Source organism: Oncorhynchus mykiss, chromosome 28 (genome assembly GCF_013265735.2).
Source record: "Oncorhynchus mykiss isolate Arlee chromosome 28, USDA_OmykA_1.1, whole genome shotgun sequence".
Taxonomy (NCBI): domain Eukaryota; kingdom Metazoa; phylum Chordata; class Actinopteri; order Salmoniformes; family Salmonidae; genus Oncorhynchus; species Oncorhynchus mykiss.
The window spans coordinates 15,541,549-15,556,174 of NC_048592.1; the positions used below are offsets into that span (position 1 = coordinate 15,541,549).

A 14,626-nucleotide genomic window follows, 5' to 3' on the forward strand; every position below is an offset into this window, starting at 1 on the left:
CTTGGCTTTGTGCTTAGGGTCGTTGTCCTGTTGGAAGGTGAACCTTCGCCCCAGTCTGAGGTCCTGAGCGCTCTGGAGCAGGTTTTCATCAAGGATCTCTTTTGCTCCGTTCATCTTTCACACGACGCTTACTAGTCTCCCAGTCCCTGCCACTGAAAAACATCCCCACAGCATGATGCTGCCACCACCATACTTCACAGTAAGGATGGTGCCAAGTTTCCTCCAGACGTGACACTTGGCATTCAGGCCAAATAGTTCAATATTGGTTACATCAGACTAGAGAATCTTGTTTCTCATGGTCTAAGACCTTTAGGTGCCTTTTGGCAAATTCCAAGCGGGCTGTCGTGTGCTTTTTAATTGAGGAGTGGCTTCCGTCTGGCCACCTTACCATAAATGCCTGATTGGTGGAATGCTGGATGGTTGTCCTTCTGGTAGGTTCTCCCATCTCCACAATTGGGTTCTTGTTCACCTCCCTGACCAAGACCCTTCTTCCACGATTTCTCAATTTGGCCGGGCGGCCAGCTCTAGGAAGAGTCTTGGTGGTTCCAAACTTCTTTAATTTAAGAATGATAGAGGCCACTGTGTTCTTGGGGACCTTCAATGCTGCAGACATATTTTGGTAGCCTTCCCCAGATCTGTGCCTCGACACAATCTTGTCTCGCTGTACGGACAATTCCTTTGACCTCATGGCTTGGTTTTTGCTCTGACATGAACCGTCAACGGTGGGACCTTATATAGACAGGTATGTGCCTTTCCAATTGATTTTACCACAGGTGGACTCCAATCAAGTTGCAGAAACATCTCAAGGATGATAATTGGAAACAGGATGCACCCGAGCTCAATTTCGAGTATCATAGCAAAGGGTCTGAATACTTAAGGTATTAAGGTATTTCCTGTTTTTTATTTTGATTACATTTTCAAAAATATATTTTTTTGAACTATTTTTGCTTTGTCGTTATGGGGTATAATGAGGAGAAAATGTATTCGATACAGTTTAGAACAAGGCTGTAACGTAACAAAATGTGGAAAAGGGGAAGGGGTCTGAATACTTTCCGAATACACTGTATATATTCATATTAATAATAAATAATGATTTATAATAACAATCAGGATTTTGTGTCCAATGTGGTATGCAGATGGAGAAACCACATGCTTCATCATATGTACATAATTTTATAGCCCCTATGCTGTGTCAGTTACAGTAGGCTACAGGTGATTATGCTTATTGGCTAATAGCACATCTAATAAAATAGACCATGTATAGGCTATGTGCATGGTCCATTATGTTAAAATAATTTTTACCAATATGTTATTTGGCCCGTTTCTAAAGGTGAAAATTATATTTTAGATGTTGCAGCATAATTTTATTTTTGTACATTTTGGAGTAAAATGTCCTTTTAAAAAGTTACCAGAACTGAGCTTTTCATTCCTTCTACATAAAAATGATCCCAGGGAGGACTCCGGACCCCCTAAGCAAGGAGACTGGAATTGGTTAAACTCGCAGTTTACTAAATGTATCAAATTATCCCCTTTCCATAAAAGCATGAAGGTCATGCCTTTCTTACATGAAAGGAGAGGTTAGACAATCGATCCGAGTTCGACGTAAGTTTCAGTCATGGAATTTATACTCTTTTTTTTTTGTTACCCCTGGATAAGCACACGAAAGACGGCATTAACGATAATAAATCAAATAAAGACTGCACTTCTAAAAGCCTATTTCACACCATAGCCTGCTGCATCTGCTAAAGAACTTTTATTTCATTTAGATTTCCACACAACAACAAAAAAATGTGGCGCTGATTCGCATTGGATGAATGTTTCAGCATTGTCTCAGTGAAGAGTTCGGCCTTTGACTAGACATGTGTGACATGCACACGCAGTTAAAGCCTGCTAGAGTTAAGCAGCAGGCAGACAAGCAATATCCACCATCGTAGTACAGAAGAAGGCTGAGATGGAATGTGGAGCTAACTGAAGCTGGCTAGCTTTATAAAAGTCTAGCTTGCGTCGTAATTTACCACTCCGAACATTGGCTTGTTTTACTCCAATGTTTGTAAACAAAGTAAATGTAAGCAAACACTATATAGCCTCCAGACATGGTCAAAACTATAGTTTTGATATTGTGGATGGTCAGTCCTTACATCCATAAGAACACATTCCAAACCTGTCTCGACACCCTCGTAAACTTCCAATTGAATTGACGGTGTCATCTTCTTTACTTCCACCACCTGTCAGTCTTTCAAAAAGTGAATCACTTGGGTAAAACAAGCCTTTGGACTGGAAACATCTGCTGTGAACTCAGACTCATTTTATGTGTCACAGTACGTTCTAAAAATCCAGTACACTCACAATCAGAAATTTGTTTTTATTCTATATTTTATTTTAGTTGATTTTAATATTTTTTATCAGCACCAAAGAAAAACGGAGGTGAACATTTAAAAAGAAATGATAATCCTTCTAGTATAGTGAACCTTGGTCTAGGCCAGCTACGTGGTGTGCAGTCAGCGCATTTAGAAATATAATGAACTCATTCTAATTCTATGGCTGTGCTGCACCGACACACCCTGATTCAACCAATCATTCGATCATCAACATTCGAGACCTTGATTATTTAGGTCAGCAGTAGTTCAAAAGCACACCATGTACAGTAGCTTTCCAAGAACAGAACAGAGATGCATGTTTCCTGTGGACAACAAACATGTGACTTGACCAGCATAGATGTCGTTGCTCACCTGCTCTCCACTAGAGGGCAGCAGAATGTATGTATTCCTTGTCAGGTTTGTCTCATAATCATGGGGAACCAGCCTCATCGAAGGGCTCCAACCTTACACTATTTATCCCATACAGCTGCCAGGCAGGAATTTCCTCCTCCATGCATGACAATTAGTTACCCCAGTGTACGGAAAATGAAACACGAATGCATATGAATTTGTTTGAGGCAATTACCTATTTGACAGATTAAAGGTCCGCTGATATTGAAACCTCTTGTCTCTAGGCTAGTTTAAATGAACTATTGTAGTGTTTTGTGATACAAAACAGCAGTCATGCACTGCAGGTCTATTTTCCGCCCAAATGTCTGCTCTTGGACATGACCCTGATTGTACGTCAATGAATGTGCTTTGGTGTGTGCTTGTATGTTATTTTGACGCTTGGCAGTAGCAGTTAGTAGTGTGTGTGTGCGTGCATGTGTGTTTCTGCACGCTTAAATGTGTGTGTGTGTGTGTGTGTGTGTGCTCATATGTGGGTGAGAGAGGCATCTCAAAAAGAGCTGGTGTTGTCACTTCACTGTGTTTTTAAATAAAGTCTGTTTCAAGAGAAGTGAATTTTTGTCATAATTGTTGAGAAGTGATCTAATTGTTTGTAGTCAATGACTCACTAAGTCATGCTAGGTGCATAGCCGAAAAGGGGCAATCGGATTGACTCTAGTCCATACAAATCTTCTGAATGTGGATATACCATTCTCCGTTGAAGCACCAAGAAACATTACATGGGGCCAATAGTGTTGTTCCCATAGAGGAGATCCTATTAAATTAATTATTAGTCTTCTTAATTCCAATTCTATGGTTTTTCCTGACCAGGACAAACTCCTGGCCCGGCCCCAGATGATATACTAGTGTACCCAGACAGAAACAGCAGGACTTGGGTACTCACTTGTCATCATGAAGTGCTTTGAGAGGCTAAGGATCATATCACCTCCACCTTACCTGACACCCTGGACCTACAGCAATTTGCATACCGCCCCAACATCCACAGATGACGTAATCACCATCACACTGCACACTGCCTTATCCCAACTGGACAAGAGGAATACCTATGTAAGAATGCTGTTCGTTGACTACAGCTCAGCCTTCAACACCATAGTGCCCTCCTTGCTCATCACTAAACCCGGGGCCCTGGGTCTGAACCCCGCCGATGCAACTGGGTCCTGGACTTCCTGACAGGCCGACCCCAGGTGGGGAAGGTAGGCAACAATTCCTGACACGGTCGCCAGGTGTACAGTGCCTTGCGAAAATATTCGGCCCCCTTGAACTTTGCGACCTTTTGCCACATTTCAGGCTTCAAACATAAAGAAATAAAACTGTATTTTTTTTGTGAAGAATCAACAAGTGGGACACAATCATGAAGTGGAACGACATTTATTGGATATTTCAAACCTTTTTAACAAATCAAAAACTGAAAAATTGGGCGTGCAAAATTATTCAGCCCCCTTAAGTTAATACTTTGTAGCGCCACCTTTTGCTGCGATTACAGCTGTAAGTCGCTTGGGGTATGTCTTTATCAGTTTTGCACATCGAGAGACTGACATTTTTTCCCATTCCTCCTTGCAAAACAGCTTGAGCTCAGTGAGGTTGGATGGAGAGCATTTGTGAACAGCAGTTTTCAGTTCTTTCCACAGATTCTCGATTGGATTCAGGTCTGGACTTTGACTTGGCCATTCTAACACCTGGATATGTTTATTTTTGAACCATTCCATTGTAGATTTTGCTTTATGTTTTGGATCATTGTCTTGTTGGAAGACAAATCTCCGTCCCAGTCTCAGGTCTTTTGCAGACTCCATCAGGTTTTCTTCCAGAATGGTCCTGTATTTGGCTCCATCCATCTTCCCATCAATTTTTAACCATCTTCCTTGTCCCTGCTGAAGAAAAGCAGGCCCAAACCATGATGCTGCCACCACCATGTTTGACAGTGGGGATGGTGTGTTCAGCTGTGTTGCTTTTACGCCAAACATAACGTTTTGCATTGTTGCCAAAAGTTCAATTTTGGTTTCATCTGACCAGAGCACCTTCTTCCACATGTTTGGTGTGTCTCCCAGGTGGCTTGTGGCAAACTTTAAACAACACTTTTTATGGATATCTTTAAGAAATGGCTTTCTTCTTGCCACTCTTCCATTAAGGCCAGATTTGTGCAATATACGACTGATTGTTGTCCTATGGACAGAGTCTCCCACCTCAGCTGTAGATCTCTGCAGTTCATCCAGAGTGATCATGGGCCTCTGGGCTGCATCTCTGATCAGTCTTCTCCTTGTATGAGCTGAAAGTTTAGAGGGACGGCCAGGTCTTGGTAGATTTGCAGTGGTCTGATACTCTTTCCATTTCAATATTATCGCTTGCACAGTGCTCCTTGGGATGTTTAAAGCTTGGGAAATATTTTTGTATCCAAATCCGGCTTTAAACTTCTTCACAACAGTATCTCGGACCTGCCTGGTGTGTTCCTTGTTCTTCATGATGCTCTCTGCGCTTTTAACGGACCTCTGAGACTATCACAGTGCATATGCATTTATACAGAGATTTGATTACACACAGGTGGATTGTATTTATCATCATTAGTCATTTAGGTCAACATTGGATCATTCAGAACTTCTGGAGAGAGTTTGCTGCACTGAAAGTAAAGGGGCTGAATAATTTTGCACGCTCAATTTTTCAGTTTTTGATTTGTTAAAAAAGTTTGAAATATCCAATAAATGTCGTTCCACTTCATGATTGTGTCCCACTTGTTGTTGATTCTTCACAAAAAAAATACAGTTTTATATCTTTATGTTTGAAGCCTGAAATGTGGCAAAAGGTCGCAAAGTTCAAGGGGGCCGAATACTTTCGCAAGGCACTGTATGGTGTTTCCTCCGACACATTGGTGTGGCTGGCTTCCAGGTTAAGTGGGCATGGTGTCAAGAAGCAGTGCGGCTTGGTTGGGTCGTGTTTTGTATGGCTCTCCAACTTCGCCTCTCCCGAGTCCGTACAGAAGTTGCAGCGATGAGACAAGACTGTAACTACCAATTGGATACAACGAAATTGGGGAGAAAAGGGTGTAAAATAAATACAAGTTTGCAAATGACAACTGATAACCAATAACAACCAAGAACAACGAGACAGCAAAAAGCCCTGGCGGAGTGGTGCCAGGAATATAACGTCTCCCTCAACGTCAACAAAACAAAGGATGACTTCAGGAGAGAGAGGGAGCAAACTCCCATCGACTGGACCACAGTGCCTCTTCAACGTCAGGAGGCTGAAGAAATGTGGCTTGGCCCCTAAGACTCTCACAAACCTGCACCTTTGTGAGCATCCAATCGGGCTGTATCACTGCCTGGTACGGCAACTGCACCCGGTGTTACCGGAAGGCCGGTATTTTATTTTACCTTTATTTAACCAGGCAAGTCAGTTAAGAACAAATTCTTATTTTCAATGACGGCCTGGGAACAGTGGGTTAACTGCCTGTTCAGGGGCAGAACGACAGATTGTCAGCTCGGGGGTTTGAAATCACAACCTTCCGGTTACTAGTCCAACGCTCTAACCACTAGGCTACCCTGCCGCCCCGGTCAAGGACCTCAGCCACCCGAGCCACAGCCTGTTCACCCCACTACTATCTAAAAAGGCAGATACAGTACAGGTGCATCAAAGAGACAAAAAAAATAGTGTTGATCTCTAGGCCATCACTGTTAGAAAGTCACCACTAGTTGGCCTCTGCCCAGTACCCTGCCCTGAACTTTGGTTACTGTTACTAGCCGGCTACCACCCGGTACTCAACGCTGCACCTTAGAGACTGCTGCCCTATGTACATATTCATTGAACACTGGTCTACAGTTGAAGTCAGAAGTTTACATACACCTTAGCCAAATACATTTAAACACAGTTTTTCACAATTCCTGACATTTATTCCTAGTAAATATTCCCTGATTTAGGTCAGTTAGGATCACCACTTTACTTTAAGACTGTGAAATGTCAGAATAATAGTAGAGAGTGATTTATTTCAGCTTTTATTTATTTCATCACAGTGGGTCAGAAGTTTACATACACTCAATTAGTATTTGGTAGCATTGCCTTTAAATTGTTTAACTTGGGTCAAATGTTTCGGGTAGCCTTCCACAAGCTTCCCACAATAAGTAGGGTGGATTTTTGCCCCTTCCTCCTGACAGAGTTTGTGTAACTGAGTAAGGTTTGTAGGCCTCCTTGCTTGCACACGCTTCTTCAGTTCTGCCCACACATTTTCTATGGGATTGAGGTCAGGGCTTTGTGATGGCCACTCCAATACCTTGACTTTGTTGTCCTTAAGCCATTGGGGTCATTGTCCATTTGGAAGACCCATTTGCGACCAAGCTTTAACTTCCTGACTGATTTCTTGAGATGTTGCTTCAATATATCCACATAATTTTACTTCCTCATGATGCCATCTATTTTATGAAGTGCACCAGTCCCTCCTGCAACAAAGCATCCCCACAACACGATGCTGCCACCCCCGTGCTTCATGGTTAGGATGGTGTTCTTCGGCTTGCAAGCCTCCCCCAAACATAACGATGGACATTATGGCCAGACAGGTCTATTTTTGTTTCATCAGACCAGAGGACATTTCTCCAAAAAGTACGATCTTTGTCCCCATGTGCAGTTTGCAACTGCACATGTTGTTGTTGTTCTGGGATTGATTTGCACTTTTCTCACCAAGGTACGTTCATCTCTAGGAGACAGAACACATCTCCTTCCCGAGCGGTATGACGGCTCCTTGGTCCCATGGTGTTTATACTTGCGTACTATTGTTTGTATGTTTTGTTTGTTTTGTTTGTTTGTGAATGTGGTACCTTCAGGCGTTTGGAAATTGCTCCCAAGGATGAACCAGACTTGGGATGGCATCATGAGGAGGTAAAATTATGTGGATATATTGAAGCAACATCAAGACATCAGTCAGGAAGTTAAAGCTTGGTCGCAAATGGGTCTTCCAAATGGACAATGACCCTAAGCATACTTCCAAAGTTGTGGAAAAATGGCTTAAGGACAACAAAGTCAAGGTATTGGAGTAGCCATCACAAATCCCTGACCTCAATCCTATAGAACATTTGTGGGCAGAACTGAAAAAGCGTGTGCGAGCAAGGATCCTACAAACCTGACTCAGTTACACCAGCTCTGTCAGCAGGAATGGATCAAAATTCACCCAACTTATTGTGGGAAGCTTGTGGAAGGCTACCCGAAACGTTTCACCCAAGTTTAAATTGTTTAAGGCACTGCATCCAAATACTAATTGAGTGTATGTAAACTTCTAACCCACTGGGAATGTGATGAAAGAAATAAAAGCTGAAATAAATCATTCTCTCTACTATTATTCTGACATTTCACATTCTTAAAATAAAGTGTTGATCCTAACTGACCTAAGACAGGGAATTTTTACTAGGATTAAATGTCAGGAATTGTGAAAAACTGTGTTTAAATGTATTGCTAAATGCTAAATGCTAAGGTGTATGTAAACCTCTGACTTCAACTGTATATATATGAGCCATATATTCCATACTCTGACATTGGTCGTTCTAATATTTCTTAATTCCTTTTTATTTTTGGGATTTGTGTGTATTGTTAGGTATTACTGCACTGTTGGAGCTAGGAACATAAGCATTTCTCTACACCCACGATAACATCTGCAGGATATGTGTACATGACCAATTCAATTTCATTTGACTAGTGCCCAGATTTCATTTGGCCAGGCAGCAGGCAACAACAGGAACCTGGTTAGAACCTATATGCATTTGATTAGAATATCAGCTACTGTATTTAGGAAGCTTCTCCTCGGAGTGTGGACCCATCCGACCCCAGATCCGACCCCTAGATCCGATCCCAGAGGTCCATCTCTATCTGACTACCACACGGCCGATGGGCTGCTGCGAAAAACAGTTTTTTAATTGCATGTTTTAAAAAAGATCAGGGACGAAGAAGAGATAAGCTCGACATTTTTGAAAGGCATTGATTCATGTTTTTTGTAAACCTTCCCACATCGTGATACTAACATTCTTATCAAGGCTGGAGCCTGTTAATCCGCTTCGCAAACAGGAGAAAATGTATCTCTGCATGTATGATTAATGAATAAATCAGCGAATGCTGATTAGCGTCTGTTTTCCACGCAATAATTACATTATATCAGATTTGTGGATGTTTAAATGAACTTTGTTCCAATTGACTCCCCATAATTCAATCTAATTAAGTACCAATATATACTTTAACCAAGACTACAAAAAAATCTTTGCTCATTCGTTTCTCATATAGGCAGTTGGCATTTAAATTAACGATTAAATCAACAGATTTCAATACAGCGACCCAGAGAGAGAAGGTGCATGGCAAAGGGCTACAGTACTGTTAGTTCAGCTGTGGAAAACAGGGGGGAGATTTAATGGCTAGTAACATGATTGGAAGGAATCAACCGTTTGTAAATTTGGTCAAATCATTTTTTGAACCTTGCAACGGAGGACATTCCATGCCGATGACTGCATGTTTTACACAGTTTTCACACACAACACGGTTCACAATGTGTCAATACCACACAACACATCTGTTTTGTCTTGTTTGTTTTTTTAACCCTTTCTTCTCTCTCACTCTCTGAATTCTACAGTCGCTCAATTTATACTTGGTTATTTGCCTTGCTCGCCCTTTCTCCTCTCCCTGTTGCGCTTATACAGTGGGGCAAAAAAGTATTTAGTCAGCCACCAATTGTGCAAGTTCTCCCACTTAAAAAGATGAGAGAGGCCTGTAATTTTCATCATAGGTACACTTCAACTATGACAGACAAAATTAGAAAAATCCAGAAAAGGTCCCGCAGGTCCCCCCGTGTGGTTCTGGGATTTTTGCTCACCGTTCTTGTGATCATTTTGACCCCACGGGGTGAGATCTTGCGTGGAGCCCCAGATCGAGGGAGATTATCAGTGGTCTTGTATGTCTTCCATTTCCTAATAATTGCTCCCACAGTTGATTTCTTCAAACCAAGCTGCTTACCTATTGCAGATTCAGTCTTCCCAGCCTGGTGCAGGTCTACAATTTTGTTTCTGGTGTCCTTTGACAGCTCTTTGGTCTTGGCCATAGTGTAGTTTGGAGTGTGACTGTTTGAGGTTGTGGACAGGTATCTTTAATACTGATAACAAGTTCAAACAGGTGCCATTAATACAGGTAACGAGTGGAGGACAGATGAGCCTCTTAAAGAAGAAGTTACAGGTCTGTGAGAGCCAGAAATCTTGCTTGTTTGTAGGTGACCAAATACTTATTTTCCACCATAATTTGCAAATAAATTCATAAAAAATCCTAAAATGTGATTTTCTGGATTTTCTTTCTCATTTTGTCTGTCATAGTTGAAGTGTACCTATGATGAACATTAAAGGCCTCTCTCATCTTTTTAAGTGGGAGAACTTGCACAATTGGTGGCTGACTAAATACTTTTTTGCCCCACTGTGTACACAGTATACTGGAGTGCTTATTGTTGAGTGAATATCAGTATCTTCAGCTGTTTTGATTATGACTTTGGTTGATTCTATCGCTGTCTCTCTCATCGATCTCCTTTGTACATAAAGTCAACAGTTTCATGTTGAGTTAAACCATGCTGTACTGAACCAGCATAAAACAATCCAGCACCTACTGTATATGTAGACAACTGTAAACACTGGATGGAAATGGGATTGTAGAGGAAGCGGAACTGATGTCAAAGTGGGTTTCGCTTTCCATCGTCCATGTGTCAAACTGTTTATTGCCGCAAACAGTATTGTACCTTGGTATCTGTCCCGATCCTTCCGAGGATGATGGGGTTCCTTTTTGTTCCACTGTGTTCTCCTCCAGCCCACATGAATCCCTGAAGGACAACCTAGGTTTTTACTAAGCGCATTTCAACAAAGTTACTGTCTATCTTGACAGATAAATAAATAAAGTCATTTTAAATATCAACTGAAATATATATATCAGAGATGTAAAAAGTATAAAACCAGAGGACGCATATATCACATTCTAGGGCCAGGCACATTTTGCGTGTCCCGGCACCATCTCCAAGTTGATCTGAAGGTTGTCGATCTCCGAGGTCCTTTTGCTGCTCATGGTGGCTCGCAGGGACTTCTTGTGACAGGCCTCCTGTTTTTTATGCTTCTGCCCCTGCTTCCGTGTTGGTTTCTGTGTCAGTGGCTGCAGCTGGGGCTCTGTTGAGAGCTGATCCTGAGGTGCGTTAGTGTTGACTGAGGAGCTGGGGGGGTTGGTGCCACCATGGCAATCTCTGGGGTAGTGTCTGAAGCACTCGAAGGCATCGCTGCACTTTTCGCAGGTGCTGCTACAACCTCTGTACCCGGCGAGGGCTTGGTTGGCAGATGAGGTGGTGGAACAGGACTGGTCGTGTCCTGGTGGTCTGCGGAGCGACCGGAGGCTAACCTGGACCACAGAGCCGGAGCGGCACTTCCCCACAGCGCCTTGGGAGCAGGAGCACAGGCAGCCCTTCAGACAGGCCCTGCGAAAGCTCAGCAGGGCCCGGTACATCACCCTGCGGAAGTTGGGCCTGAGCAGCAGGTAGATGATGGGGTTGTATATGGTGGAGGACTTGGAAAACATTGCGAGTATGGCGAACGCCAATGGTGGGATGTTCTCCATGTGTCCAAACGCTGCCCACATCGACACCACAGCATAAGGGCTCCACGCTGTGAAGAAACCGATACAGACAGCAACACTCAGCTGGAGGAGAAAGATAAACAATAGGACAGAAAAGGGGGGAAGGAAAGAGTGAGAGAGAGAGAGAGAGCAAATGTTATTTAACAGTTTAACAAGATCTATTGGCAGATGGCGTTTTAGTGCACTAGGCACTCCATTCACAACTGACTGACTCCCGAGGATTGAATGATTGAAATAGGAATTGAGATTATTTTAACAACACGGTTAGAGCGAGGGATATTAGGACCTATCTGACTGCCACTGATTGGATGAAGAGCGTAAGAAGGTATTGGTGAAGCGTTCTCGTATGGATCCTGAGCCAAACGTATAGCAAGGAAGGCTGTGGCTGATGATGCCCACTAAGCTGGGGGTGCAGCAGGCACCCGACTCCACATCCATCATAATGTATTCCTGTATAACTAGCCAAATCCCTCTGATGAGAACCTCCCATCACTAGGGGATTTACTGAGGTCACTTCCAATCTCAGGGAGAGAGACGGATGAAGAGCGAGAGAGAGATGCAGCTGAGCTTTAGAAAGTCACCTGTCTCTGAAGCGAGGCTTTTGATATAAAAGATATATATATATATATATATATATATATTTCACCCGTCGCTTCGTTCCTCTAAATTTGTTTACTTCTGACTCCTAGGCCCTCCCTTTTCAATATGGAGGATGACGTTGGAATCACGCCTCAGAGAAGAGTCCCCAACCAGAGTGGGTTTCCTGATAATAAGATTTGCATCAATCTCCGGTGTGAGGGTGGGACCATCACCCCTGGAGCGGGGCTGGTAGGAGGGAGAGGTGTGTGTGTGCGTTGCGTTGCGTTCACGCACATACTGTACTGTACATGACTGGGAGAGGATGAGTACTTTAATAAAGCCCCTATGGTTGTGAATATACAGGTACAGAAATAAAGGAGAGAGAGTGAAAGAGAGAGGGAACAAGAAAGGAGGAAAGAGACCGGAAGAGAGAGCAAAAGGGGAGGACTACATAAAGCAAAGAAATGGAGACAGGTATTTACTAATCCTAATCTATATCCTGCACTGATCTTGCCTGACGACTAAAACTGAATTCTTCCCGCTGATCTATGTTCGCTATACACTTCAGGCTGAGACTGCCATCGTTGAAGCCATTTGTGGTGATGTCAAAATGACAGGTGTTGTACAAAACAAAGTCATCAGTGATTGGATCATCTCTAACCAATCAGCGTATCAAAGCCAATGACGAATTTTCAAAACGCCGTTTTACCTATGTGTGTTCTGGCTTTTTACTCATTTCTACAGTACACAGAAATGACTCATTTCTACAGTACACAGAAATGACTCATTTCTACAGTACACAGAAATGACTCATTTCTACAGTACACAGAAATGACTCATTTCTACAGTACATTGTTGAATAATAGTGAAGACATCAAAATATGAAATAAATACATGGAATCATGTAGTAACCAAAAAAAGTATTAAACAAATCTAAATATATTTTATATTTGAGATTCTTCATAGGAACCACTCTTTTTGCCTTGATGACAGCTTTAGGCATTCTCTCAACCGGCCTTATGAGGTAGTCACCTGTAATACAGAAGTGCCTTGTTAAAAGTACACTTTTGACTCACCACCTGGATTCGGTCTTATGTAGCAAAATGTGAAATGTGTTTGTGACATTGAATAAAAGTAGAGACTCAGAACTACAAAATTGTATTTTATACACTGTATTTGAGGAACAATCGGAAAGTCACTCAATTGAGATGGTTTGGGATGAGTCGGACCGCAGAATGAAGGAAAAGCAGCCAACAAGTTGGAAAAGCATTCCTCATGAAGCTGGTTGAGTGTGCAAAGTGTGCAAAGCTGTCATCAAGGCAAAGGGTGGCTACTTTGAAGAATCTAAAATCTAAAATATATTTTGATTTGATTTGTTTAACACTTTTTTGGTTACTACATGATTCCATATGTGTTATTTCATTGTTTCGATGTCTTCACTGTTATTCTACAATATAGTAAATATAAAGAAAAACTCTTGAATGAGTAGGTGTGTCCAAACTTTTGACTACTACTGTATATTTATCCCTTTTTAAAATCAGTTGTCAGTACATGCTTTACGGTACAGTACCCCTGTTAGACTCTGTTAGTGCTCACCTTCACAATAACAGCCTGGATGTTGCTCATCTTGGCCGGCCGGGCCTCGTGATGTTCCATGGCCTTACGAGAGGCTCGAACCGTCATCAGGATGCCCGTGTAGGATACCGTGATGATGCAGCAGGGCACGATGTAGCACAAGATAAAGAGCGCCATTGTGTAGGAGCGGGCCACGGGGTGCAGGTTGGACAGGCGCCAGTCGATGCAGCAGGCTGTGCCATATGGCTCTGGACCATACTCACCCCAGTGGGCCAGAGGGGAGAAGGCGAACACCAGGGCCCAGACCCATGCACAGACTATCAGCAGACGGCCATGCCCCGGGTTGAATCGGTTACCTGAATGGACGAATGGATGGGTAGAGAGATGGATGGGGGATGCATGGGGAGATGGATTCATGGGGAGATGGATAAGGAGATAGATGGATGGACCGAAGGATGGATGGATAGAACGATGGATGGATGGATCGATCGATCAATGGTGGGGAGAAGGATGGATGGATGGGGAGATGAGAGATGGATGATGGATGGGAGAAGGATGGATAGATGGATGGATTGATGGAGAGATGATGGATAGATGGATGGATAGGGAGATGGATGGATGGATGGATGGATGGGGGAGATAGTCAGCTTAATAGGATAGCATGGTCATCATTAGAGATTCTGATAAGCACAGGTGGGGATTTCTAAAACTGAAAATGTCATAGGGGAATATTTTGACAGGTACACATTTTTCAGAACTGTTTTGAATGCTCCCAGAGTAATTTTCTCAATTTCCAGACCTGGGTATGTTTTGGCGCACATACTAAATACATGGATAACTAATCCATTATGTACTAGACCATATTTAGAAAGAACAGCAATGAGAGAATACATTAATAACTAATTTGTTAGAGCGTGCCTCAGCTGGATGGCACAATTTTTGCCAACATCACAAGCCATACTAATTGAGTGTTGGTTAGTCAGTTGCAAGTGGACTTCTCAGCCATCAAAGCAGTGGCTGATGTTTGTTCGGTCACTGAGGAATTATCTACTTCTTTTGATTATCTAGTTCCTTTGAACTTTAGATTTTCGCCCCAT

At 42.6% G+C, this 14,626-nt stretch overlaps 1 protein-coding gene across 1 annotated transcript; it reads right to left on the reverse strand.

Moving 5' to 3' along the window:
* Positions 1-10,139: 10,139 nt before the first annotated feature.
* LOC110508170 (opsin-5-like) lies at positions 10,140-13,946 on the reverse strand. Its single transcript, XM_021588606.2, has 2 exons — positions 13,551-13,946; positions 10,140-11,438 (listed from the first exon to the last, which is right to left on the reverse strand). The coding sequence occupies exons 1-2, from the start codon at positions 13,944-13,946 to the stop codon at positions 10,731-10,733; spliced, it is 1,104 nt and encodes a 367-aa protein (XP_021444281.2). The 3' UTR covers positions 10,140-10,730.
* Positions 13,947-14,626: the final 680 nt, after the last annotated feature.